The sequence below is a fragment of the Meriones unguiculatus genome, chromosome 6 (assembly GCF_030254825.1).
Source record: "Meriones unguiculatus strain TT.TT164.6M chromosome 6, Bangor_MerUng_6.1, whole genome shotgun sequence".
NCBI classification, from domain to species: domain Eukaryota; kingdom Metazoa; phylum Chordata; class Mammalia; order Rodentia; family Muridae; genus Meriones; species Meriones unguiculatus.
Window position 1 is genome coordinate 10,841,914 of NC_083354.1, and position 25,790 is coordinate 10,867,703.

Genomic DNA, 25,790 nt, shown 5'->3' on the forward strand with positions numbered 1-25,790 from the left:
TCAGGAGGTTTTAAGGTGGCTGGAGATAGGAAAAATGCAGTCAGAAAAAGTGCTACACACCTGTAACCCAGAAGGCAAGGAAGAGGACTGTGGGTTCAAAGCCAGCCTAGACTACACAGCAAGAATGTCTCATATAAACAAACCAAAACAAAGATAAGAAGGATAAACAAGTCTGGAATAAAAGTGGAACAGTATGCTGGATGGTTTTTAAATGGTTACAGGACTTAGTGGAAATGGGAAGAAGGCAGATGGGCATAGGCAGCCCAGTAGGCAGACCTAACGTAGCCCCAAAGACCCTTATCTTCTGCTGTTTATAATCATGCGTACCCTTTGTCCTTCAGTAACTTGCTTCTAGCCAGTAATGGCACAGAGGAAGTCACTTCTGTGCTTGATTTATAAGAGTAAAAAGGTATGTACAAAGAGCAAACAGATGGAAGAGAGACTTCTATCCAAGAAAATATATATATGTATACATACATAAATACATACATACACACACACATAAATATAAAATGCCAGGTGTTGGTGGCACACGCCTTTAATCCTAGCACTCAGGAGGCAGGAATATCTAAATTCGAGGGCAGCCTGGTCTACACACTGAGTTCCAGGACAGTCAGGGTTACACAGAGAAACCCTGTCTATGTTTACCACGTGTGTATATAGAGCCCTTGGAACTGAGTTACAGGTTGTTGTGAGCCGGGACAGAACTCCAATCCTCTCTAAGAGTAGTAAGCACTCTTAAGCTCTGAGCCTCCTCTCAGCTCCTCACTGCTTTCTTACTGCCTGCATCTCAATGAAGCAAGTCACTATACTGTGAACTACTCTTTGGATCAGTCCACACGGTAAAGGACTGAGAGGCAACCTCCGGCCAACCATCAGCAATGAACTGAGACCCTCAGTCCAACAATACATGAAGTTCTAAATGCCACCAAAAGTCACATGAGTGACCTTGGAAGCAGATCCTTTCGCCTTCCACCTATCAAAAATACTAGTTTTGAGGAACCCTTTGACTGCAGCCTCAGAAGAGAACCTGGACCAGATCACTCGGCTAATTTGTGCTATCCCACAGAAACTGAGATATAATTGTAGGCATAAGTAATTTAAATGCTGATTTCTATACCAATCCCCCCTCCCATATCTGGCTGCAATCCTTGTTCTGAGAATTTCCTGTCTTAATGATGTATAAACACTGCTTCCCAATTGTCCCCTGATAAGCCAATGAAGCAGCTCACAGCTAATTGCTGAGCAAGGGAGAAAATAGGGTTGGACTTCCTGCCAGACAGGAAGTGAGGAGTTGGTGGAAGAAGTAGTGGATAGAGCCATGGGAGAAGTCGAAGTGAGATCAAAAAAGGAGCTGGAGCAGAAAAGATAGAAAGTGCAAGTATGTCTGGGATGTACATTGGGAGGAAGCCAAATTAGCTTAAAGGGTCGAGAATAGACTAATAACTGCTCAGTTCTTGTGCTGTGAAACTTGTGAAAATAATATAATAGAGTTTCAATTATTTGTGTGAAAGCAGGATTAAGAGAGAAACTGAGAAACAAACAGTTTTATAAAAATAACCTGAACATATAATATAGTATGTTCTAACGCACAAGTCTGGAGTAAACTGCTGTGTAGCAATAGGTAACTGATTCAACAGGTCTGACCTCTGGCTGCAAGAACTAAGGATGAGGAGACCGCATACAGCAGACACCAGACACATTTCCTCTCCTGAAAAGTGAAGTTCATTGCTTCACCACTGTCTCATCAGAAGTCGTATGGTTTCTTTATAACTTTAGAATCATCGTCTAACATTCTTCATGCCTCCTATCTACTACCCTTTAGAAATGTTTCCAAGACAGGGATTGGACAGGACAGAGTTCAAATCATCGTGACAGGCAGAGCTCAGTGTGAGTTTGCAAGGGTGAAGTATAGACTTACTTTTTAATGGCAATCAGTTCTCCAGACTCAATGCTTCTTCCCAGCAGGACAGAACCATAGGTCCCATCCCCAAGCTGCTTGATCGTTGTATATCTATTCATGGTGCGCCTGCGCTGTTGGGACACTCATCTCAGGGCCGAGGTGGTTCAGTCCTGCAACCGTAGCAGGCCTTCCCAGACTGTAACCAGATTTTTCGATGGCAGCACCAGCACAAGGTATTCAACAGAACGTGATTATCTCCCAAATACATATTTTCAAAGATCAGTCTTCTGCCTGTGGAAAAGCATGGATGATTAGGACAAATGCTAATGAACACTTTGATTCTGTATATTTTTGTAGTCTGAAACAATGGTCACTGAACTGTAGCCACTAGACTGCCATTTATTCATTCAAATAAAGTTTTATTGGGACAAAGCATATTTACAATTGCTGGTTATCTCTACCCACAATAGCAGAACTGAGTATTTCTGACATTGTATAGCCTAGAGTGTTTACACTCTGGAGTCACAGAATAAGCTGTCAACTCCGGGCCTACATATTCTCTTTCAAATACAAGTAAGAGTCTTTATAAAAGTAGACAGCATGCTTGGAAAGTGATGAAATGAATTAGCTCCAATTCGGTGCTTCTCTGGGAAAACTGCATCACTGTGGCGGATGAGGGCTGCTGAACTATGAGCACACATGCTAAATGTGTTCTCTGTGTATCAGCGACAACCAGCAATGTAAAAATACAAAAGCCAGAGGAAGCCAACAGCACACTGCAGAAGACTGACACGTGTCTCATGAACTATTTGTAGCTAAGCATCAAGAACTTTATTTTTTTAGATGCTCAGAAGCTAAAGAAAAGAATTGTTCAAGGCCTATATATAAGATACGTAGCAACTTCAGTACTACCCAATGTTGCAGTTTTTAAAAAAAATAATGCCATTGATTTTTTAAATATATATAATTGAGTCATTCAATCTGCCTATAACAAAGAAGCTTTGTAACCGAGGTGACTGCAAGCATTCATAACATAAATTCTTAATGGAACCAATAAAGGCATACTAATGCTGTTAAACTAGTAATCTGAAGACTCAAATGACAGAAAACGATTGAAGGATGTGACTTTCTGCACAGGAGTCCTGAATATGTGGCTTCTCCTTCAAAAGATTTCCAATCAATAAAGGTATACTGACAGAGGAAAAGGAAAAATGTAAGCAAATACCACAAGAAGACTTGCAGTAGGCAAGACTCACTGATACATGAAAAAGTAATGGATGGCTGAAACAGGACATCTGTATAATCCCAAAATATACTGGTTAACTTGTAGGGAAGAAAAGCTTTACAGGAAGAAATCCAGAAAACAAACAACTCCCCTAAACCAATCCAACCCCCAAACAGCTCCTTAGATGCTAACACAGGCACACTCCAGAGTGAGAACCAGGAGGATCTCTCCAGCCAGGGCTGCCCAATGAGACCATGTCTCGAAACAAAACACAAGACAATCCCCCCAAACATCTGTGTGTAGATGAAGAGTTCAACACCCTCACTAACAAGATGCAATTTGCAAATTCTAGCTGCACTGCAATGAGAAAGGCACGATACCAGTCAGTGTGCCTTAAAATGCAGAGCCGCGGCGAGCCTAATCACAGGAAGCAGACAGAGACCCCAAATGAGGGATACAGTATATCCTATGAGCAACTGGCCAGGACTAGTCAAAAGTGTCAGGATCATAAAAGACAAGAGCAGATGGAGAAGCTGTCAGGTTAGTGGTGACTAAGTAGCTATGACAACCGAGTTCAACATGGGATCCAAGATAGGATCTGCAGAAAAGGATCGCAGCTTGATTCATTGGTAAAGTTAAACTACAGTGCGCAGTCTGGGCAGAAGCACGGCTGCGCCTACAGTGAGTCTCAGGTCTTGACCACGGCTCTGTGGTTACCTAGGACAGAGATGCTGGGTTCAGTTTCTAGTTCTTGACTATTGCTTGGAAAATTTCAGGGTCTAACATAAACTCCAAACTAAGAAACAACAACAACAACCACAAAAACAGACCTAGACTATGTCCTTGTAAAAGTTGTGCGTGACTTGAGAACCCTTCCCTACTCTGTATCATACAACTGAAAGAGCGTGTTGGGGGTCAACCCCAGCCCACTCACGCTCAGCTCTTTCCGTCCCCCTGAAAGGACATTTTATTTCTTCTTGCCCTTCAGGATCAGATTCCCCACAGCTTCTTTGTGCTATTCTTTACAGTGATGTATTCCATTGTGGACTGATAAAATATTCATAAGGCACATAAATATTAATAAATATTTGTAGACACAGACCCTTCTCTCAAATGGCTTAGCCATGGTAAGGAACAAGGGTGGTGATATTTCAAGTAGGCACAGGGTACCAGGTTGGTTTTAGGAAAGAATGAGAAGCAGAGTTAGATGGCATGGTTTCCAGTTGGGTCAGTTCCACTTGGGCTCATGAGGCAATAAGAAGTCTTCAAAGATACGGAGTCATTAAGGAAAGCTAGGTGTGTTGTATGGCAAAGAGGAATGCTAGCAACATGAGGAGCAGCAATGAAAGCATAAGGGTTTAAATCTGGGACTGAGGAGGGGAAATAGGTATCCTAAAATCTTAATTGCAGAGCTTTGCTCTGGAAGACCTCAGACACCTTTGTGCATATGTGTGCGCTTGTGTGTGTGTGGTGTGTGTGCATAGGCACACTGACCTGTGCATGCACATGCTAAGACCAGGGGTCAGCTTTGGCTATCTTCCTTTATCTCTCTCCACCTTACTTCCTCGAGCCAGGGCATCTCACTAAGCTTGGTGCTCAGCGTTTTAGCTAGACCGGTTAAACAGTGAGCCCCCAGGATCCGCTTGTCTCGGCACCTCTCCCTTCCCTAGCACTGGGAGGGCAGCTGTCCCCCAGGCTTTTTACATGGCTGTTAAGGATCCAAACTCAAGTCTTCATGCTTGCACTGCAAATGCTTTACTGCACTGAGCCAGCTCTCCTCAGCTGCCAGAGCCTGCGTTTCTAAATCTAGGCTTTGACTGGAATCTCTTCTGAAAAAGAAAATGCTACATAAAAAGACATTCTCCAGTCAATGGAAGCAACCAGATAAATGGAAGCAAATTTGATAAATATTATTTCTATTTTAAATTTATTGGAGTTGATGCTTATGAGTACTTGTGTTTTTGCTGGAAAATATACCCAGAAAGTTCTAAAGGACAATGATGATGTGATTACAGCTTTGAATGGGGTTATGTCCTGATAGAGCCACTGTACGTTGAAAGTATGCGCTTGATATTCCTAACCTGCCAAATGCCACCTCTGAGCATTGCCTACCTTTCTCATGCTCAAAACACAGCTGGGCTCCTTTAGCAAGTATGACATATCTTCCGTACACACAGGGGTGCTGGTTTGTTGTTGTTGTTGTTGGTGGTGGTTTTTTTGAGCTGTGATGGGCTGTAGACCCAAAGCACAACATAATGCCAGCAAAGCCCTCTAGAGGTCAGCTGTTTGCCTTCTGTTGGCATGGTAGGCCAGGTGCTGTCACAACTCAAAATCAAGAGAGTATGGTACCACATAATGCAAGCCTGGGAAAAGATCAAACTGAGAATTCAAAGTAGTTTCTATGGAATACATGGCACTTTGGGCACCAACTTAAAGCTGAAACAGTGTAATTGGACCACTGTAAAGTTGAGCACCATCAGTATTCTGCGTGTATGCATGCATATATGCAGGTCTAAGGCAACTAGGACAAAATGTCAATAGAAAAAAATCAAGACAAGGGGCGAGCTGTGTTCTGAATTGTGTCTTCACCCCACTCCTATTCCTACATAATGTGACTGTATTTGGAAATAAAACCTGGAAAGAGGTGACAGGGTTAAGAATGAGATCCTAAGGGTGGAGTGCCAATATGACAGGGTTAGTGTCCTTTGCCCCAGCCCTCCCACGTGAAGGTCATCTGCAAGCTATCTTCCTCTCTGGGGCTGTGAGAAATTAAAGTCAGCCTTCCAGCTGGCCAGCCTTCCACAGCTGGCTGCAGTAGTGTGAGCAAGCCAGGTAGGGACGGGAGCTTCCACGTGTTCATCCTGAAGCCTTTCCCTAAATCTGACATCACTACAGCTTCAAAGTTTAAATGCTTCTCCGAAAACAGTAGAAAGAGGGGAGCTTTAAAATAGGCACATACCTCACACTGGACAGTTTGCCTTCATTTAAAACACACAAATGCAGATTTGCTTACTGTGACCTTCCCAAAACTTCCTCATTCAACAGGGCTGAATTCCATGTATGACCATTATATCCTGGACTGTTTGCATCAAGACCTGCTTCAACCTGACATACAGAGCATCTAGCCACAGGCCAGGAAATGGCAACAATGTGCATCTGACCCTTCCTCCGCCATAATCACCCTCATCTGCTTTGTAGTGTGCACACTTTCTATGGCATCCATAGCTTCCTTTGTAGTTTATTAAGACTCCCAAGCCACTGCTCTATATCATCTTCCAGAAACCAACCCACAAAACAAACAACTCACTGGTACTCTGACTCGCCAAGAATCTTCTAACCAATAAAGGACTGCATCCTTCATTTTTAAATTGTTGTTATTCCTGTGTGTCTTTGTGCATCTGTGCACATAAAGGGCGCGATGTGGTGGGAGGGAGCACATGTGCCATGGCGTGAGTTTGGAGGTTGGAGGACAATCTTGAGGAATCAGCACTTTCCTTCCATGTTTACCTGCATTCTGGGGATCAAACTCAGGTCACCAGGCTTGTACTGCAAGTCCAGTAGCTGCTGAGCCATCCCACCAGCCCCATAAATATACATTTATTCATTTATTTATTTGTTTGTTTGTTCTGGTGACATCTGTTCTGCTCTTTAGATAATGGTAAGTTGTTTTTAAAACTAGGAGTCTGCTATGACCAGGCTGCATTTTTTTTCTAGTTCATTAGATGTTTTTCTTCCTGTCTAACCCTCCCTGCATACTGCTATTTAAACTAATCTCTACACGTTTAGTGTTCTGAAGAAGCCACGTCATGAGAGTGAATGTGCACACAGTAGTCAAGTGTGGTTCAGCTTTCTGCAGCCTTCACTGCACAGCTTTCCTCAGAGGACCCATTTTCCATTCCTTAATTATCTCTGGCACTCACCTCTGAATCCTCTCACGCTCTTCCACCTCCTTGATGTATTGTGTTGACTAAAGCTTAATAACGATTCTATTACAGTGGTGTGTGGGCGCCCCGTTTCCCTTTTGCAGTGGCCTTATACTAGCAATTATTAACAAACGCCTTTGCTTTACAGCTAATGCACCACTATTTCCTTCCCCACTTAAATTGGATAATTGTAACAATGCTTTCTTGAAATATTAAGAAAACTACTTATGAATGAAACACTTTACTGATATTAAGATCCACTGAATCATTCCACACACAATTACCCTGACAATTCCTCTTTGTTACAATTTGTTGTTATTATCAAGAAACAAAAATAAATTATTTTGGCAAGATCTGACTGTCACTGTGTCACCGTAGCAGCTTTGTATGCTGTTTTGTCAAGTAATTATACAATGACTGCACAACAGGTAGGACTAATGCTTCTCCATGCGCTGATGTCCAACTCTAGTCAAATTTTGCCGAGAGGCTAAACATTATCCAAGATTTTAGACGCACGTCAAATGTAAACAAAGTATTTTCTCTTGAAATAATTCACAATGGGTGCATATAAGGAAAATGTATTAAGTGCTATGAGAGCACGGTAGAGAGGGAAGTGAGAAGAGATGAGACAGGCTTCAGAGATGAGGCAGTACTAGGATACTAAAGGATGAACAAGACTTTATTGCACAGACAGGGGGAGAAAAGGGTTATATAGAGAGAGCTACACACATAAAGGCTCAGCAGGGATAACGCTGTGATTTGTCTAGAAGGAAGAGAAAGCCTAGGGATCGCTCCTCCTGACTGAACTTCAGAATCACCTGGAGAACCACATCTCTGGTACATGGCCCACTCCTAAGAGGCAGGCTGAGTGGGAAGCAGCTCTGACCATTCTGAAGGCTCTCCAGGGAGGGCTAGGGTACATGGAAGGCAAGGGCATTGAAGGGAAATAGCACCTCAGAGTGGGACCCATTTGTATACTGTGTAGGAGTTTGAGTCTTTATCTTGTGGAGGGTAGCCTCTAGAGTCTTGCAGAGAAACAGAAGTCTCCCCTGGAGACTGTAGCTGTTAGAACAGGGAAAGCAAAGGCAGAGAAACGAGTAGCGGCCACTGCGATGGGTGAGCGACATATGATAGAGGCCTACGCAAAGGCAACTGACCTGACTTAATCAAACAACACAGATTGGGATGTGCAATACGTGATTGTGTTATTTGGACAATGGAAAGAGATGTTTTATAAGTCTACTATCTGGGGTGCTGAACTTGAACTATACAGAACACATCTCACCTAATGATGTCACTCAATGGTACAACATGGGCCTACCCACACAGGCCAGGATTTGATCCTTTTAGAAGTGCAAGCAAACAAACAAAATAACAAGCTAACAGACTAGCAAAACCACCCCTACAACAAAACAGCCATTAAACATGCTCACTAGGCAATTGCAAATAGCTATACAAGTTCTACTTTCCTCCTTAAGACAGTACATTAGTGGGGCCTTATTCAGAAACATAATGCTCAGACCAAGATGACATACTTTGAGATTTTATGGACTTTCATTTACATAAAACACAGGGAATGATATCCATTGGATCATGCAACATGGCAATGCCAGGCTGAGCTGCTGTTCACTTCTGGTTGCCAAACTCTAAAGAGATGCATTAACAAACACAGTAAGGGCCCTAATGAGAGCACAGAATGCTGGAGGTGTAGGAGGCTGTGGAACCAGATTTTCTCAAGCATGCAAAGCAGTATTAGAGAACTGATTAGCTGCATTATGTATGGATCCTGAGAACAGAAGCACTCACACAGGTAGCCGTTTCCTTTTCTGCACCTAATTATTTTCCACACTGAAAAAAATAAAGTGCTGTTAGTAAACCAAAACCCAATTCTAAGCACATTCAAGCAAGAAGAGGTTAAATATGTCTGACATCAGTATAGTTCAGTTACTGCTTTTGTGGACCAAATATGATGGACTCACGTCCTAAGTTGAAAGCAGAGAACAGATGCTCAGTTGCTCTGGGACACAACAGGGTGAAGGACAATGCAAAGAAAAAGAGAGGACACTCTGGCAGATGCTATCGCCAGCCCACTCACCAGCAGCATTACTCATCTTCCTTAGCTTATAGAACCCTGATTTTATTCCAGATTAGCAGATTCAGGCCTAACAGCCACCTGCTCTAGTCCTAGGCATAAATTTAAGCCCAGCAAAGACACAGTACTTTCTACCAAACACTGTTTAGAGATGGAACTGCAGCCCCAGCACACGCTATCAAAAGGGAAGTGTGGGTGCGGGCAGAGGAGGGCTATAAGGAAGAACCACGACAGGTGACAGAAGCAGCCTGAGTCTCTCTTGAGCATGGTTGCATAAAAGCTGCGCTGGTTGGGGCACGCGGAGCACTCTGAGACGCCAGCTGCAAAGACAAGATTCTCGTCTGTTAAGGATGAACAGAAACACGGGGGTTCAGCCCTGTTTGCCATTAGCAGGGCTGCTGTGCACTCCCTGAATATATGTGCCTTTGATTTCCTGCTGGATGACCAAATTAAATGTCCTTGATACTGGACTCACTATTCTATCAAGAACAGCTAAAAGCCCTCCAGATTCAGCAGGTGAAGGCTACACTGAAAGGGAGGTGATAAACTGATGTTTATTACCAGCATCATTATTGGGTCAGTTTTCATCACTGTGAAAAAGTACTTGGCACAAACAACTTAAAGGGAGAAATGACATATTTTAGTTCATAGTTTCAGATGTTTCAACCCACAGTTGGCTGGCTTTATTGTTTTCAGACTGTGTAAAAGCAGAACGTTGTGCTGTCAGGTATGCCCAACCTCACAAAACACACAATCACCTTACAAAAAACAAACAAACAAACAAACAAACAAACCCAAGAATCTCAACATTTTAAGTTTATGATTTATGTTGGGATGTATTCATATCCTCTGCCACGTATCCTTTGAGCCAGAGGGTGAATACACCGTTATGGCAAAGCTGCTGAACTCACGGCTGACAGAAAGCAGAAAGAAACACAATGCAGTACCGGACAAGATATGGTCCTAGAGAATAGGTCTTTAGCAATCTACTTCCTCCAAACAGGTCTGACCCCCTGACCTATGAAGGTTCCCATCACCACCCAATGCTGCTGTCAAATCAGAATCCACTGGTTAGGTTAGAACCCTCAGGATCTAACCAGCTCTCAGTGACTGTACCCATCAGCTGGGAACCTAGCCTTCAGCACACAGCCGCTTTATTTCCAAGCCATAAGAGTCATAAAGGCTGAAGAGGCTATTGTCACAGACATGTAGAGCCTACTTGCTTGAGGTTCACTTTGCACTTGCTTCCACCATGTGTTTCCATTTCGAAAGAATGCACGATATAAACACAACATAAAGATTCAGTAAGAAATATCCAGAATTTACTCTGGTATCACTCAGAGATGCCTGAAGAAGTAGCTGGCCAAAACAGGTTTCCTCTCTCCACCCCAGAGTATTTTTCTATGCAGTTTCTCTTGGGCCTTTACGATCCCTGCATGGGGGCTAGGAATGTAGCTCCATTGGTGGAGTGCTTTCCAAACCTGAACTTGGTTCAGTCCCCAGAACTGCATGAACTGAGCGTGAGGGTGTGTGCCTATAATCTTGGCACTCCTCAGGTGGTGGTAGGAGGATCTGGCTTTCAAGGTCATCCTTGGCCACATGAGTTTGAAACTAACCTAAGATACATGAGACCCAGCCAAAGTAACTACAAAACTATTTGGTATCTTTAACTGTGTGGAACTCACCTCCAACTCAAGTGTCCCTGCTCCTCTCCATCACATTTACCCATGATTCACTGGGACTTCAGTCTAATAGCAGAGGAATGCGTCAAACTGTTGAGCTCCTTAAAATTTGGTAAAAAGGCCAACTGTTATCTTTTGCTGTAGCTGTGAGGTTATCCATATTATGAAACCACATTTATGTTGCATAATACAGATGGATACTGCATTAATTAATTGTCTTTGTTCCAAGGTACCTGACTAAAGCAAGTTGGAAGGAAGACTCCAAGTTAAGAACTGCCTCCTCTTTCCCAGGTCAGCTCACATATCCATTTTAGACCTTCTGTCCTGTCCCATGAACAGATACAACTAAGAAACCTTGCTCATGACGTGAGTGCTCACCTGTGTCGGCCCTTGCCCCATGCTGAGTGACCCAGTGGACAGTCCCCTGCAAGGATGCAGCATACATCTCTCTGTTCTTTGTGCCTTCACAATGCACACCCTTTCTGCACACAGCAGGTTTTCAAAGGCTGGCCCAAATTTGAAGTTTAGACTTCACTATTTATTTTCTGTACCTCCTTGGGTACAGAAAACTCTCAGTGTGTCTCTTTCTTCATGGACAAAACAAAGATCAAGGGAGCTGGTTGAGCTCTCCGGAAGCAGTTTGAAGTTCTGAAGCAGAAGGGCAACAGCACAGAGCTGTTGGAGCTGCAGGCCTCTTAGGCCTCCAGTCACAGGGAGGCCCGTCTATGCTGCTGGAGGAGCCTTTTGTGTTTGGGTAATGCTCTAGCTAAACAGAAAAAAGGCTTTCCTTCAAAGAGTTCTGGAAAATGTTTGAAATGAATGTTACCATTTTGGTGAAAACCTTCTTGTTCCCTGCTCCAGTTCTCTCCCCTCAACTTCAGGGGACATCTGCTCATGCCCAGGCACGCCCGCCAGGCATCCTGCTCATTCACAGCCTAGGAAATGGGCCATGGACAGTACAACTGTGGTCCATTCTTTATTTTGGAACCTTGATGGTCAAGGAATCAGTGTCACAATTACATACAAATACAAACTTATATGCAAACTGGGGGGTTCCAGCTGTGCTCCATCAGTGCTGCTCAGACTTCCCAGACTCTCAGAAGGGCTTCTGACCCTGGGCCTCAGTGGCTTTCTGCTGAGGTCCTGATGTTTTCATCTGCCTCACAGTCTGCTTATGTACAAGCTCCTAATGACCTTCTCAAGGTACTTCCAAAGTGCACGTTACCTTACAGTGCGTAAATATTTCTAATACTTCCTGTATCCTAATTCAAATGTGTAACAACTTTAAGAAAGTAACTCAACACTGAATTTCTTTATAAACTACTTAAAACCAGTACACACCTTTTATATTTCTTTCTCCAGGACCTAATTCTTCTCCCTGTACACTCTTTAGCAAACAAATCTTAGAAGCATCTTGTCTCTTGGACAACTGAGTTAGGAATAGCAGCTACAAAACCAAAAGAACCTGCTTTCTGTGCCTCCACAAAGAAGTGCATTAAATATGCCCTCAGACATTGACTGACTGCTGGGCCTTCTTTTCTGCCCCAGAAACCGTTTCATGTCCCTAACCCCGGTAATAGTGATTTTTTTCATTATAGACAATACCTCACAAAGGCAACTTTTGGAAGGAGTTCCTTTAGACTCAGATTTAAGGTACAGCCCTCATGGCGGGGAGGTCAGGGCGGAAGGAGGTGGCTGGCCACCCTGCATCCCCAGTGGGAGGCTGGGAGAGTTAAACACCAGCACCGAGCACCTGTTCTCATTTTCATCCAGTCGAGGATCCCAGCTTGGGCTGGTACATATCCAGGATGGGTCTTCCTTGCTAAGGTGTTCTGGAAACACATCCACAGATATATCTAAGCAGTATGTTTCCATGGGGAATCTAAATCTTGTCAAATTGGAATTACAACAAGCTTAACTTAGGAATGGTTATAACTTGCTTTATAACACTTCACTAAAATGCAATAGGGATAAAAATAGAGCAAGGATCAGTAAACTTTTTCTGTCAAGGAACAGTAAATACCTGAGGCTCCACGGGCTACACATCTCCATGACAATGGCTCACCTCTGCCACTGTTGGAGGGAAGCAGTCATAGACATCGCATAAACAAATGGCATGGCCACAATTCACTACAGGTTTAGTCACAAAACAGGTAGAGGGCAGGACCTAGTGTCCAGGCCATAACTTCCCAAACAGAAGTTTCCTATGTAAATGGAAACACTGTCCATACAAATCATCTTTCAAGGCCACATTTATAAAAGTATATAGTTCTAGACTGTGCCTCCAGGAGGGCAGAGGTCTTAGCCTACTCACAACTGCATTCCTAGCACTTACAATCCTGCAGACAGCAGGGCACAGAACAGTCTTCAAAAAGGTGTGTTGATGAATACTTATAGATCTGTAAAGTGTTTTTCTGATTGTAGGTGTGACAGCCTTCTTCGTGGCCAAACTGGTCAAACCATATTAGAACGGGGCCACTGAAAAACACATACATCTTAAAAGATATTTTTTCCTCCAGTTTCATCTGAACTAATTCTCTAATAAACTTAGTTTTAATGAAAGAATCCAAGAGGACAAAAGATTAACTATCACTTTTGTGAACTACAATAAGTTTACGAAGAAGCAGGCTATTTTGGAATATTTTCGTAGATGATATTTATATATGTTAAACATAGATTTATAGCTCACAGGCACAGTTAGAGGTTATTATTTCTGCATTTCAACCACAATCTATTGCAGAATCAGGTATGGCCATCACAAAAGTTCCATCATGGGTGTCACCTTGGAGCTTAAAAAGTTCCACATTTTGAAGCACCTCAGAGTTTGTTAAGGTTAGAGGTGGTACTGTCAAGTAAGCAATTAGAACTCTTAATCCTTGTTCTGGAAAATAACATTATTATTGTTATTATTTAAGATTTAGGTTAATTTACTTTATTTGTATGACTGTTTTACTGGCCTGTATGTGTGTGTCCCATGCGTGTGCTTGGGGAAGGTCAGAAGAGAATGTTGAACTAGAACTTTAGCTATGGATAACTGTGAACCAGCACATGGGTGCTGGGAATGGAACCTGGGTCCTCTGGAAGAGGCTGCTATGACCACCTGTTGTTATGACCACCTTGTTATTTCTGTGACCCTGCCTATCTGCCTGCCAAATCCCCCATTTGAAAATGCCTCACCCCTGTGCTATAAAAAGCCTCGACTCAGCAGGTCGTGGTGACACACACCTGTAATCCAGCACTCTGGGAAGCAAAGGCAGGTGGATCTCCATGAGTGCAAGGATAGTCTGGTCTACAAGTGAGTCTAGGACAGCCAAGGCTACACAGAAAAATCCTGTCTTGAAAAAAACAAAAATAAAAAGAAACTTAATTTGTTCATGCCCAATGTTAACCCCTTGAACCCTGTCTCAGGGGAAGGCAGCCCATGCATATGAATAAAAAAGCTTGCTTTAATTAATTGGTGCTTTAATTAATTTGGCCATGAAGATTTGGGTGAGTGGTCTTTCTCCTCATATTTCTGAGATTAATACAAGAAAACTGGAAGTTCTTCTTTCTATATGTATACCTGAAGATCATCTAACACCACACCTTTGCAGAAGAAGTCAGAGAACCCACTGACAACCATGGAATCTTCACCATCTTCAGAGTGGCGACTTTTAAATGTGTGAATGTCAACAGCCGGTCATTTACTAAGGTGCATATGCTCCCACAACCTTGGTAAAAGGCTTATGAATATTTTCCTGATCCTGAACCCACATCTAATTTCACAGATAGACACAGAATGTGGATTCGGTCTGCACAGAGTCCATGAATTACACTTCCTCTGAAGAGTTTACCTTTCAATGTATGAAGGACACTCCAGTAGCTCCATCAGGAAGTTAGGAATGTAAGGGTACAGCTTGAGCTGAACATTTCCCTGAAGTGTTAAACAGGGCAATGTTTCTCTCATTGGCCAGCAGCTCAGGCTGAGCAGAAAGAGTGCCACAGCATTTAGAGTTACTATCTCTGAGACAGTCTGACCTGCTTCTTTTACTTCCTGGCCTTCAAGTGAAGGCAGCTCCATTTTCTTCTTCCCACACTATTTCCCCAGGATCTCCCTCTATATCTAGTCCAGGCTGGCCTGGAACTCACTATGTGTTCTAGGTGGATCTCAGACACAGCAATCTGTATGCCTCAGCTTCTTGAATGCTCGTATTATAGGTGTGAGCCACCATATCTGGCCAGAACACGTGTATTTTGATAAGGAAGTCAGAGCTGTAGTCCAAAGGTAAACACTAACCTAAGTACGGCGACAGTTACACTATGACCTCATAACAACATGTCTGAGTCATCCATCACACACATCCGTACATGATCTCAGGCGACCACACCATCTCTAAACACTGAGGCCCACAGGCAGAGTCTGACACTCCAGTCACAGGCCCTTTTCTGGATGCCATGACCAGGCCAGGTGTGCTGACTTACACCTGAAATACCAGCACTCGAGATGCGGAGGCAGTCTGGAGTCAAATGCTTTGAATTTCAGACCAGCCTGAGCTACAAAGACCCTGTCTTTAAAAAAGAATGCCATGGAGCCAGGTGTGGTGATGCATGTCATTAATCTCAGTACTCAGGAGGCAGAGGCAGGTAGATCTCTGTGAGTTTGAGGCTAGTCTGGGTACATAGCAAGTTCCAGGGCTACATACACATTGATACCCTACTGCAAAAAACATAAATGCATGCATGAATGAATGAACGAATGAATGGATAGAAGGATGGATGGATGAAATTTAATTGTAAAAAATGTCATGGCCTTCAAAGAGTGCTAACGAAGAATGAAAAATTAGGTGAGATACTGAACCTCAGTCTACAGATCAGCTTATACAGAAAGGTCACTGTCCTAATTAGCATTCACTGTCAACCTGGCATGGCCTAGAGCCACCTATGAAGGGAGTCTTAATTGAAGGATTGCCTCGATTGGTCTGTGGGGGGTTGTCTTGATTGTGGGCCTAGTCCACCGTGGGTGGCACCATTCCCTGAGCAGGCAGGTGGTCCTGGGCTAAGCATGAGTTGTGAGGCAGCCAGAAGTAGCACTATTCCATGACTTCTGCTTAAAGTTCCTGCCTGCCTGCCCTCCATGATAAACTGTGACCTGTGACCTGTGAGGTGGAATAAGCTCTCTTCCCCTAAGTTGCTTTTGGTCAGTGTGCTCCATCACAGCAATAGCGATGAAACTAGAATGGTCACTATACCCTGAAGTCTATCCAGAAACCACCACCAGCTACGTAGTCTTACGTAGATTCGTGCAGCCTAAGTCAGGGGTGAAGGTTCACACTTTCAATCCTGAAACTTGGGACGCTAAAGCACGTAGGTCACCATGAGTCTGAGGCGAGCGTGGGCTGCTGAGCAAGTTTCTGCCTTAGTTAGGGTTCTATTTCTGTGAAGAGACACCATGGCCAGAGCAACTCTTATAAAGCAAACATTTAATTGGGGCTGGCTTATAGTTCAGAGGTTTAGTCCATTATCATCACGGTGGGAAGCATGACAGTGTGCAGGCAGACATGGTGCTGGAGAGGTAACTGAGACTTCTACAGCAGAAAGAAAGAGTGACACTGGGCCTGAACCTGACCCCATCAAGACCACATCCACTCCCAACAAGCCTATTCCTCCTAATAGTGCCACCACAGCCTCTGTCCCCCAAACCAAAACAAACAAATAAGATAAAGGCATATAGTCATCTTTCACAAGCACTTAACACTCTGGATAGGTATATCCTAAACTCAACAAGATCCCACAAAATGAAGTAGAAGAGGTTGCTGATTTTTCTTTTCTCTTCCTTCCTTTCTTCCTTTCCTTTTTTTTTTTTTTTTAAGGCAGAAATATTCCTGGCAGGTTCAGAAGGAAAAACAGCAACAGATTCCAGAAGCAGAGTTGTAGCCAGGAGTAACGCAAAGCTCTGGTGTTTTCAGTATGGGTACGATTCACTGCCTGATGGGCCTAGTCCTCTTCTAGGCTCAACTATGCATTGTCTACTAGAAACCTACCAAATGTGAGCCACTTGCTTAGGACTCTGACCGGAGCTCTGGAGGGGTGAGCACAGCTTGGTCAGCCATCACTGAGAAGGCACAGCAGACCATCTTCACACTGCATCTGGCTTGGAGAGGAGAGTAATGCTGCAAGAATTCCATGTAGCCATGTGACTAAAGAGTAATGTCAAGCCCAACCACAATTCTGCCTGACTCTGAAACCACAAAGGCATACTGCCAGGCATAAAATACGGCTCTTGGCCTCAAGAGTCTTAAAGTAACCTAAGCTGATTAGAGAGCAATATAATGATAGGCTAGTGAACAAATACTTCAAGACTTTTAAGGAAAAGAAGAGAAATGAGTAAGTAAAAACAAAACAAAAACCAAAACAGGACTCACATGACTCGGGAGTTGATAAAGTATTGGCTGTGCAGGCATGAGGACCTGCATTCAGACTCTAGAACCCACATACAAGACAAAGCCAGGCAGGGAGGTGCATACTTGTAATCTAACCGAAATAGTGAGACACTATTTTGTTATTTTTTGTTTGTTTGTTTTTTTGGAGACAGGGTTTTTCTGTGTAGCCTTGGCTGTCCCAGACTTGTTTTGTAGACCTGGCCTTGAACTCACAGAGATCCACCTGCCTCTGCCTCCCAGAGTGCTGGGATTACAGGTGTGCACCACTGTGCCTGGCTGAGACACTGTTTCTAAACACAAGATAGGACCGAGAAAGACAACTAGTGTTGACCTCTGGGCACATACATGTACACATAGATGCACATGAACATATTTACAAACACAAACATATGTATTCCCCCTCCTCCCCGGGGTGGGGACTATTTGCATTGGAGAGTATGGAGCATAGAGAGAGTTTTTACAGAGTAAGATGATAATGACATTTGGTTGAAGAAGTCTGGCTCCCACACTATGACATTAAAAATGTCCAAAGAATTTAGATGTGAAGGATGAGGTCCATTATGGAAGGCCTTGAAAAATCAGGTGGACTAGTGTAGAACTGACATAATAGATGATAAAGACCAACTGAAGGCTGCACGGCCAGGAGAAATTAAACAAAGTGATCATGTGAAAAACTCAGCCCGGCAACAGAAGGTATGAAGAGAACAGAGTGGGAAGCCTCTCATTCATTCACTCATTCCCTGGACAAGCATTCCACCAGGGCTTATTAACAGGCTTGGAAGGCTGGCCACAGTGTTTCAAGTTGCAGGAAGGGAAGGGCAGAAGTAGATTAGATGCAGAGGGAAGGATCTACATGAAACATATTTCAAAGGTCTTGATGACTCACTGATACAAAGGATGAAGGGGAAATGGCTAAAGATAATTCAAATGCTTAGAAAATGAAACAATCCCCACCTTTATTAGGAACCTTAAAAAGCTACAAGGGAAAGACAAAACAGAACAGGGTAACTATGAAAAGGGCTTTGATGGAGTGACTGAACTCACTAAGTGAAACTCCAGATGGCCAACTCCTTATTCTGTTAAAGATTATTCATGGCATATAGGGAAGAAACTTCAGTAGGAAAAACGGCTTCTTTGTGACTGGTATAAATGCTCCGCTCCCTTGCCAAGGGTGGCAGGAGCCTGCCTACTCAGGCAAGCTCCATGGATCCTCCAGCACACTCCTCCATTATCAAAACTGGCTGGTCTCATTAGGAACTGAGGCTGCCCTCTTCCCACCCAGGAGGAAAGGCATAAGGCAAAGTGGAAGAGAAGCAGCAGAAAGTGTGCAGGGCTTCCGTAAGGCTGCCCTGCCCTCAGCTCTACTGACTTCCCAGTGATCTACAAGTCTGGGGCCTTAGGAGGCCTTAAGGAACCTACCAAATTGTAGCGCTTTGTTCAGAAACTATTTCAGATGTGCATATTTATGCATACATACATTAGCTACTGTAGCAGTTATGGAGACAGCCAAGGCACAGATCTTTCAAACAACTTACATGTTCACTAAACCGACTTAAAGCTCCTTTCATTTTATATGAAGCAAGGGCACCATTCATTATTTGAGGCACACCCTGAAACCCCTGACTCACCAGGAAACGGGTGAAATAAAACTATCAAACTGTTCTTACTACAAAGAGTGCTGGGGTCAAAATTATTAAAAAAAAAACAAAAACAAAAAAACCCAAACCAACACCTCCCCTTCAAGAAAAACCCCACAAAAAACAGTTTTAATAGCTTAGAGATCCAGTCAGGTGTGCAAAATCCGGGGTGGACTCCCCTCAGACTTAGCAAAAGCTGCTCTTTAGTAATAAGTGGAAATGAATATACACCTTTGCAGAAAAGTGCATTAATTTTACCCCCTGCACAAGCCATAAATGATACTTAAAACTTTTAAAAGGTTAACACCACAAAACAAACGGTTGTTCTAAAACACAAAAACAAAATCTTACAACATCTTCCTCTAAATATCTAGCTGGAGTGGAAAGAAAGAAATCAGAGTAGAAGGAAATGTGGGGGGAAATGGTTTCGAGGAAGGGTGTTGAGTATTCTTGCTCAGACCCCTGGGGACTGTCAAGGGCCTAGTTAGGCAGATGGTAAGCCCAAGTCGTCAGCGCCCACCCACCCGCATCTCCACCCGCAAAAGGTTTCAAGTCCGCTAGGATGCTCGATCTCCAGACTGAAAGGTAAACACACCCACCAGGAGTCCTGGGCTCGGGAGTATTCTCGGCAAAGGGGCGAGACCCGCAGGACTTCCTGCGGGGTCCACAGGGAAGCCGCAGTCCCCAGCCTTCCTGGCCGTGAGTGGTCGGGTCAGCCGGTACCGCCCAGCACCCAGCGACAGGTCGCGGCGCAGCCCTCCAGCCCCAGCCTCACTTACTGGTGGCGATCGCAGCCCGGCGGCGCGTGCACCCGAGCGGGCCCGGCAGGCAGGGGCAGTGGGATCCGAGCGGGCAAGCCCGGCGAGTCCACACCCGACAGCGCGTGGCATCCAGCAGGAACCCGCCGCACCGCGGCCTCGGGCAGCAAAACAAACAAAAGGCGGAGTGGCTTCCAGTGGGGACGACCGGCCGCTTTCCCTGGAAAAGCTGCCCTGCAGCTCCCCTCGCTGGCCCCGCGCGGCCCTGCACCGAGCCCTTCTCCCGGATGCTCGGCAGGGGGCGGCGCTGAGCTTCCCGGCCGCACCGGGCTCGCAGCGAGCCCACCCAGGAGCTGCAGACTCGCCGGGGCCAGGCTGGCTGACCTAATATACTCAAAGAGAAAGAGCCCCGCTGAAAACGTTTTCCTGTCTGAACATCAACCAATGCGACCGAACTGTGCACTCACGACGTTTTAAAACAACACATATTGGTGTCTATATTTAATCACAGTAGAAAAAGGCTTTCAGCACTACTGCAACTTAAGTTTGAAAGACTGAACGGCTGATCTTCCCACGTGGGAAACCAACCTTAGATGCAATCTTCACTCTCCTTTCTGTGCAGCTGTAGGAAATTTAACAGTTTCCAGCGGTTCTCAACCCATGGTTGTGACCTCGCTGGGAGTCAAACGAGGCCAAAGACCATCCCAGAACAGGGATATTTACATTGCAATTCATAACAGTAGCAAAAATTACAGTTATGAAGTAGCAATGAAAATAATTTTAAGGTTGGTGGTCACCACAACCTGAGGAACTGTATTAAAGGGTCACAGCATTCGGAAGGTTGAGAACCAATGGAACAAACTCACATCATAAATTATATTGTAAAACGGGTATGGTGGTGCACACCTTTAATCCCAGCACTTGGGATGGACAGGCAGGTGAATCTACGTGAGTTTGAGGCCAGCCGGGTCTACGTGCATAGTGAGTTCTAGGACAGCCTGAACTATGTAATAATAAACAAACAAATAAAGGAAAATTGTAGGCCTCACCTTAAGTCATCCTGAGGAATGGCTCTGAAGCATTTTAGAAAAAACAAACAAACAAAAAAAAAAAAAAAAACAAATTACCTCTAGGCCCCTCAACTTCATCACTCCACAGAGGTACCCTAGAAGCTAGTAAAGAAAAAATTGCTAGACTCCACACCAGAAGTTCCCGGGGCAGATGCCACGGGTCTGGAGAGCCACACCGTTCTAAACAACACGGTTTTAACCAATGTATCAGGAACCCTTTCACCTTTTTTAATTTAACTCTGCCTGCCAATGCTTGGCAAGTTAGTGACGCACACCTGCTGCCGTGTGACCCTGCGCTGGTGGAAGCGGAAGGGCAAGAGTGCAGAGCCAGCGTGGGCTGCATGAGAGCTCACCACCATTATCGTTTCCCTTTCATTATTTACTTCTGAATCCTAAAGACTGAGGGCAGTCTTTCCCGACCCCTGACTCTACCAAAGCCCTAATGGCATATTCCTTTTGTTGAGGAAACCTGCAGGTCCCTTAGGCTTCTGCCAACATTTATCTACCTCCTTGCTTACTTAAATGGTAGCCAAGCCGTATGGCAAGAGAAACTCACAAACCATCATCAGTGAACACAAGACAAGAAGCCTAAGAAGTCATCAGGTGCTCACAAGAGGCAACTTTTAAAGTAACTAAAATGTTTAAGTTTTACTCAAATTTACTGGTCCAGGCCAAGCCTACCCTGCAAAGAGAGGAACTGTCTTCCTCTACTCTTGTCAGAGGTTCACTGGGTTTCTAAGTAGCTTAGATCAGTAGTTCTGACCCTCGGGAAATTATAACCCTCTAAATACGTGAGATACTAAAAACCAATGAGCACTAGGATTACAGTTGCGTGCCACCGCGCCCGGCTTAAAACCTAATTTTAAAGGGTCATTGGGAGAAAAAAAGTTTTTGTGAAAGACCCAATTCTAGAGTGTCCTTTAAAAACAATGAAAACTACTGAGTTATTGGCCTCCGTTGACTGTAAAGGCTATTTTTATGGGTAGCTAATAATGTACAAATAAAATATCCATAGAAAAGGGCTGTTCCAAAATACAGGATTTGGGCGAGGTGTGCTCACTGGTCCAACAGTGGCATGAAGGTTACAGGGAAAATCAACTGCTTTCTGATTGGTTCTGAGACCTGCTCCACAGGAGGGAATTCGTATCTGATACAGTAAACCCTGTCAAAAGTCCATGGCCCTGTGGAGAAAATAGGAGGTTACAGGGTCTGTGGAGGAAACTCATGACTGTTTTACTAAATGGACATGTTATTAAAGTGCCTTCCGAGCGTTTGTTCATGCCCGGAGACTAGTGTTTCACTCAGCCTTCGGCAGAGAAGCTTCTGCAGAGACTCAAAAGCTGGTCAGAGGGATTCTGTCTAGGAGTCGGGGGACAGGTTCCTTTTTGCTGATTAAAGAATTGAAGGGCAGGTTGTTGGAGAGATGGCTTGGCTGTTAAGTGCACTTAACTACTCTTGCAGGGGCTCCAACGTAGGTTTCCCAGAATCTATGTGAAATCCTCCTAATCACCTGTAACTCCAGCTCCAAGTGATCCAATGCCTTCTGGCCTTTTTGAGTACCCTCACAGATGTGGCGCACATAAACATACCTGGGTGCAAACTCATACACACATATAAAAGTAAATAACTCTTTTAAAGGAAGGGACTAAAAAGCAGGTAATATATATATATATATATATATGTCCCAGCAGAGCCATCATATGATATTAAGGAAAATGAGGTTTCCTCCCAGGGTTCTTAGTCTCATTAATGTAAGAATTTAAATCTGGGACTGGCAGGCTATAAGATCTGAAAGTGCCAGGAGGTAGAGAATGAAGCAGATGAGTAGGTATGGTACGGGCAGCCAATGGACAGGAAAGGTAACTTAGGAGAACAAGGTTAGAGAGTTTAGAAGCGTTCTTGGGCTCTGGTTACAATCTTAAAGAAAAAGACATTAGTTTAAAAAAAGAAAATTTTTTTTCCAACCTGGGTCTGCCTGAACACCTCATGGTGGCTTCTAGGGAATGCACTGGAGGTGAGAATTCTGCGAAGGAAAATGACATTATCTTAAACTGGTCCCACTTTTCTAGGGGGTGATCCCCTAACCAAGCTCCTGACCTAGCCCACAAGATTAATCCATAAGGGAGGAGACAAGGACAGTCTCCACCTAGGGGTGGATTCCATTATTTACAAAACCTGCTGAGAAAAAGTGATTGAGTGCTCAGCCCTAAAAGGGGACACGTACATCCACTCCCAGCCCCCAGCTCCGGGAACGCTAAAGAAGATGGGGTGGACAGAACGTAAGAGCCTGAGGATGGGGAGGACTGCTCCCAAATGCTGTCTTCTGGACACACCCCGACAGCTGTATTCACTAACCCGCTGCGATTATGAATATCTCTACAAAATCAAGCCAACCAGACCAGGTAATATTCCAGCAGGCAGCATTAACTGGACTCGGTCGATTACAAACTAATGAACTAAGCAAGCAATCAAACAACATACACGAGATTTGCAATTTCTTACTGTAACCAAGTTGCATCCCTTCCCATTTTTTTACCTCCATTTCTTTGTCGAGGACGTACTTCATTTATGAGCTCCAGAATAAAGTAGCACAGTAAAAAATTAAATTCTGTGAAGTCGGGTAGAATGTAACGTCTGGCTGTTAGGTCCTGACACTTACAGAAACTCAATAAATGTTGTCTAAATGTCTGTCAAAAACGACGAAGCCTGTAAGTTTTGCTAGCATACGCCTGTGGGTGAAAAAGTTCTAAAACGTGCAATCCAAGTGCCTTCTATTGACGTGGAATCGGATGTTTGGGCTTTAAGAAGTGGCACCGGGTTGGGGGGTGGGGTGGGTTAAGTTCCGGCTCAACGTGGAACAGTTGACTACAAGTCCCAGCGTGCCTCGTTGCGTCCTCCCCTTCAGAAGTCGGTTTCGGGCCTTGAAAAAGCGCGTCCTTCCCCCGTTGTATTGTGGGATCTGTAGTTCGACGTGCCTTGCGTTGGCTGTTACCACTCTCCGGCTGCACACATGAGCGTATGTTTTCTCCGGTCCAGAGTCTGTGGGGTGCAGTGACGGTTGAGTTTTCACTTTCTCTCTGCATTCTGGCAGGACGCCAGTGCCCAGGGCGCCTAAAGTACTGTGTCCCTAGAGTCCAGTTAGGATCGACTCAGGGGCTCTACAACTCAGGTTCAAACATTTCGAACTAACCCCTGCTCCCTTCTTCCTGGGTGTTCCCGGGATCCAGCAGGCGGGTGGAAGGACGCAGGGCAGCAGACGCGGACGGGTGCACACAGTAGGCCCAGCGAGCCTAGCCCGCGACCGGCGGCCGCGAGCCGGGCGGGCGGCAGCGCGCATGCGCGGCGCGGCGGCGCAGTTTCCGCAGCCGAGGAGGCAGCTCCCCGCCGCCGCGTTCACATCGTCTCCCGCTGGGCCGACGTCCGGGTGCTCGCTCAGGGGCTCGGCCTCCGCTGGCGACCCGCGACCCCTCCGCAGCTCTGCTCCCCGGCCGCCGCAGCGCGCCTGCCCCCGGCCCCCTGTCCCGCGAAGATGGCTGCCGTACGCCGGGCTCGCAGTTACTGCCGCTGCCTGGTGCGCTTCTCCGACCGAGAACTCTGCTAAGCCCCGCTGCAGCAGACGGGCAGGAGTAGACACCAGGCAGCCGCCACCCCTCCGGGAGCCGGGCGCGGGGAGCCCCTGGACCGGGCCGGTCGCCCGCCAGCATGGTAACCGCGGAGGGAGGGCGGCGAGGGCCGGGCCGTCGGGGAGGCGAGGGAGGGTAGGGTTTGACGGACAGCCGAGGAAAGGCCCGCTTCGGCCGCTCGGGACTGTCCGGACGGGTCTCCGGTGAGCGGGGGAGGCCCTGGCAAGCGGGGACACTTGTTGATTGCTCGTGTCCTGACGGCCAGGCCCGCGGCTGTCGTCTGTGCATCTTGGGGAGCCCCGAGCGGAGGGCGCACGCCCCCGAGGCTTCAGCGGCCAGGGTGGGATGTGGGCAGGCAGTGCTGGCGACTGGGCTTGCAGGGCTCGGGTCTGGTTTCGTGGCAGCGAGGACCTAAGCCGCTCCTCTGCTGGGCATTGCTGCGCTCAGCTGCTTGTGTGACAGCTCAGGTCTCACGGGATTGGTGCGTGGAATATGTAGTCTCTGCAGTGACTAAGAAACTAATCTCCGACTAGGGCTGAATGAATTAAGACTGAAAGAGACCAGACTGACTGGGAGAACACTCAGGTGGCTGTCATTTTTTTTTTCAAGTGAACTGTCTGAAACGGCTTATTTTATGCAACTAGTCTGGCGCAAAGAAACCGCACTGGGCGTTATTCTTCTAAACTTTCAAAAGTAGTCCTCTGACCGGGATGAAGCCTTAACCCTTCTCAATAATTAATTACGGCTCTCTGCGAAGAAACTACTTAAGTATGCAGTGATGCTTGAGTGATTCCCAACTATGGAAACACTGAAGATTTCCTGAGTGCCTATTTATTTCAAGTGGCATTGAAATCGACCAAACGTAGTAAAATTCCCAGATCATACTGTCAGAATCAAAGTTAACAATAGATTCTGTTACAATACAGAAACGCAGGGGGAAAGAGGTATTGTTTTATTACAGGTCTCCCATTTTCTTATCCTTCAGATAGACATTCTGTAGTCAGCCTTTTTTGATTGATGGGGGAGGGCCCAGCCCATTGTAGGTGGCGCCCTCTCTGGGCTGGTGGTCCTGGGTTCTGTAAGAAAGCAGGTTGAACGAGCCAGTATGCAGCACCCCTCCATGGCCTTTGCATCAGTTCCTGCCTCTAGGTACCTACCTTGTTTGAATTCCTGTCCTGACTCCCTTTGCTGATAAGCAGGGATGTGGAAATGTAAGCCAAATTCCCCCCGAGTTGCTTTTGGTTATGGCGTTTCATCACAGCAGTAATAACCCTAAGACTATATGCCATGTATGCACAGGTGCCCACAGAGGCCAGCAGAGAATTCTAATCCCCGGAAGCTGCTGGGCACCAGTGCTGGGAACCAAACTCAGGGCCCCTGGAAAGAATTATCACATTCTCAACTGTTGAGCCATCTCTTCAGCTCCACGAGATGTCTCTCCAAAGAAAAGAAAGAGAC

General features: G+C 45.3%; 2 protein-coding genes across 5 annotated transcripts in view; both read right to left on the reverse strand.

The window, feature by feature from the left end:
* The window catches only part of Cilk1 (ciliogenesis associated kinase 1), a 41,451-nt gene extending 39,280 nt beyond the window's left edge, over nucleotides 1-2,171 (reverse strand). Inside the window, exon 1 of the mRNA XM_021656457.2 lies at nucleotides 1,922-2,171. Coding sequence (XP_021512132.2) covers nucleotides 1,922-2,022 — 101 coding nt within the window. The 5' untranslated portion in view covers nucleotides 2,023-2,171. The remainder of the gene's footprint in view (nucleotides 1-1,921) is intronic.
* Nucleotides 2,052-23,743, reverse strand: LOC132654588 (uncharacterized). Of its 4 annotated transcripts, XM_060384719.1 has the most exons (3): nucleotides 23,246-23,743; nucleotides 22,675-22,732; nucleotides 2,052-2,194 (listed from the first exon to the last, which is right to left on the reverse strand). In XM_060384719.1, exon 3 carries the CDS (start codon nucleotides 2,169-2,171, stop codon nucleotides 2,052-2,054), a length of 120 nt encoding a protein of 39 aa, XP_060240702.1. In that variant the 5' UTR covers nucleotides 2,172-2,194; nucleotides 22,675-22,732; nucleotides 23,246-23,743. The 4 variants fall into 4 exon arrangements, with proteins under 4 accessions (XP_060240702.1, XP_060240701.1, XP_060240703.1 ...); XM_060384718.1 differs by lacking the exon at nucleotides 22,675-22,732; XM_060384720.1 differs by lacking the exons at nucleotides 22,675-22,732; nucleotides 23,246-23,743 and adding an exon at nucleotides 19,661-19,882.
* Nucleotides 23,744-25,790: the final 2,047 nt, after the last annotated feature.

Coding starts and splice junctions, on each gene's coding strand:
- LOC132654588 (XM_060384718.1), bottom strand. CDS start 2,171: ATGTATTTGGGAGATAATCACGTTCTGTTGAATACCTTGTGCTGGTGC.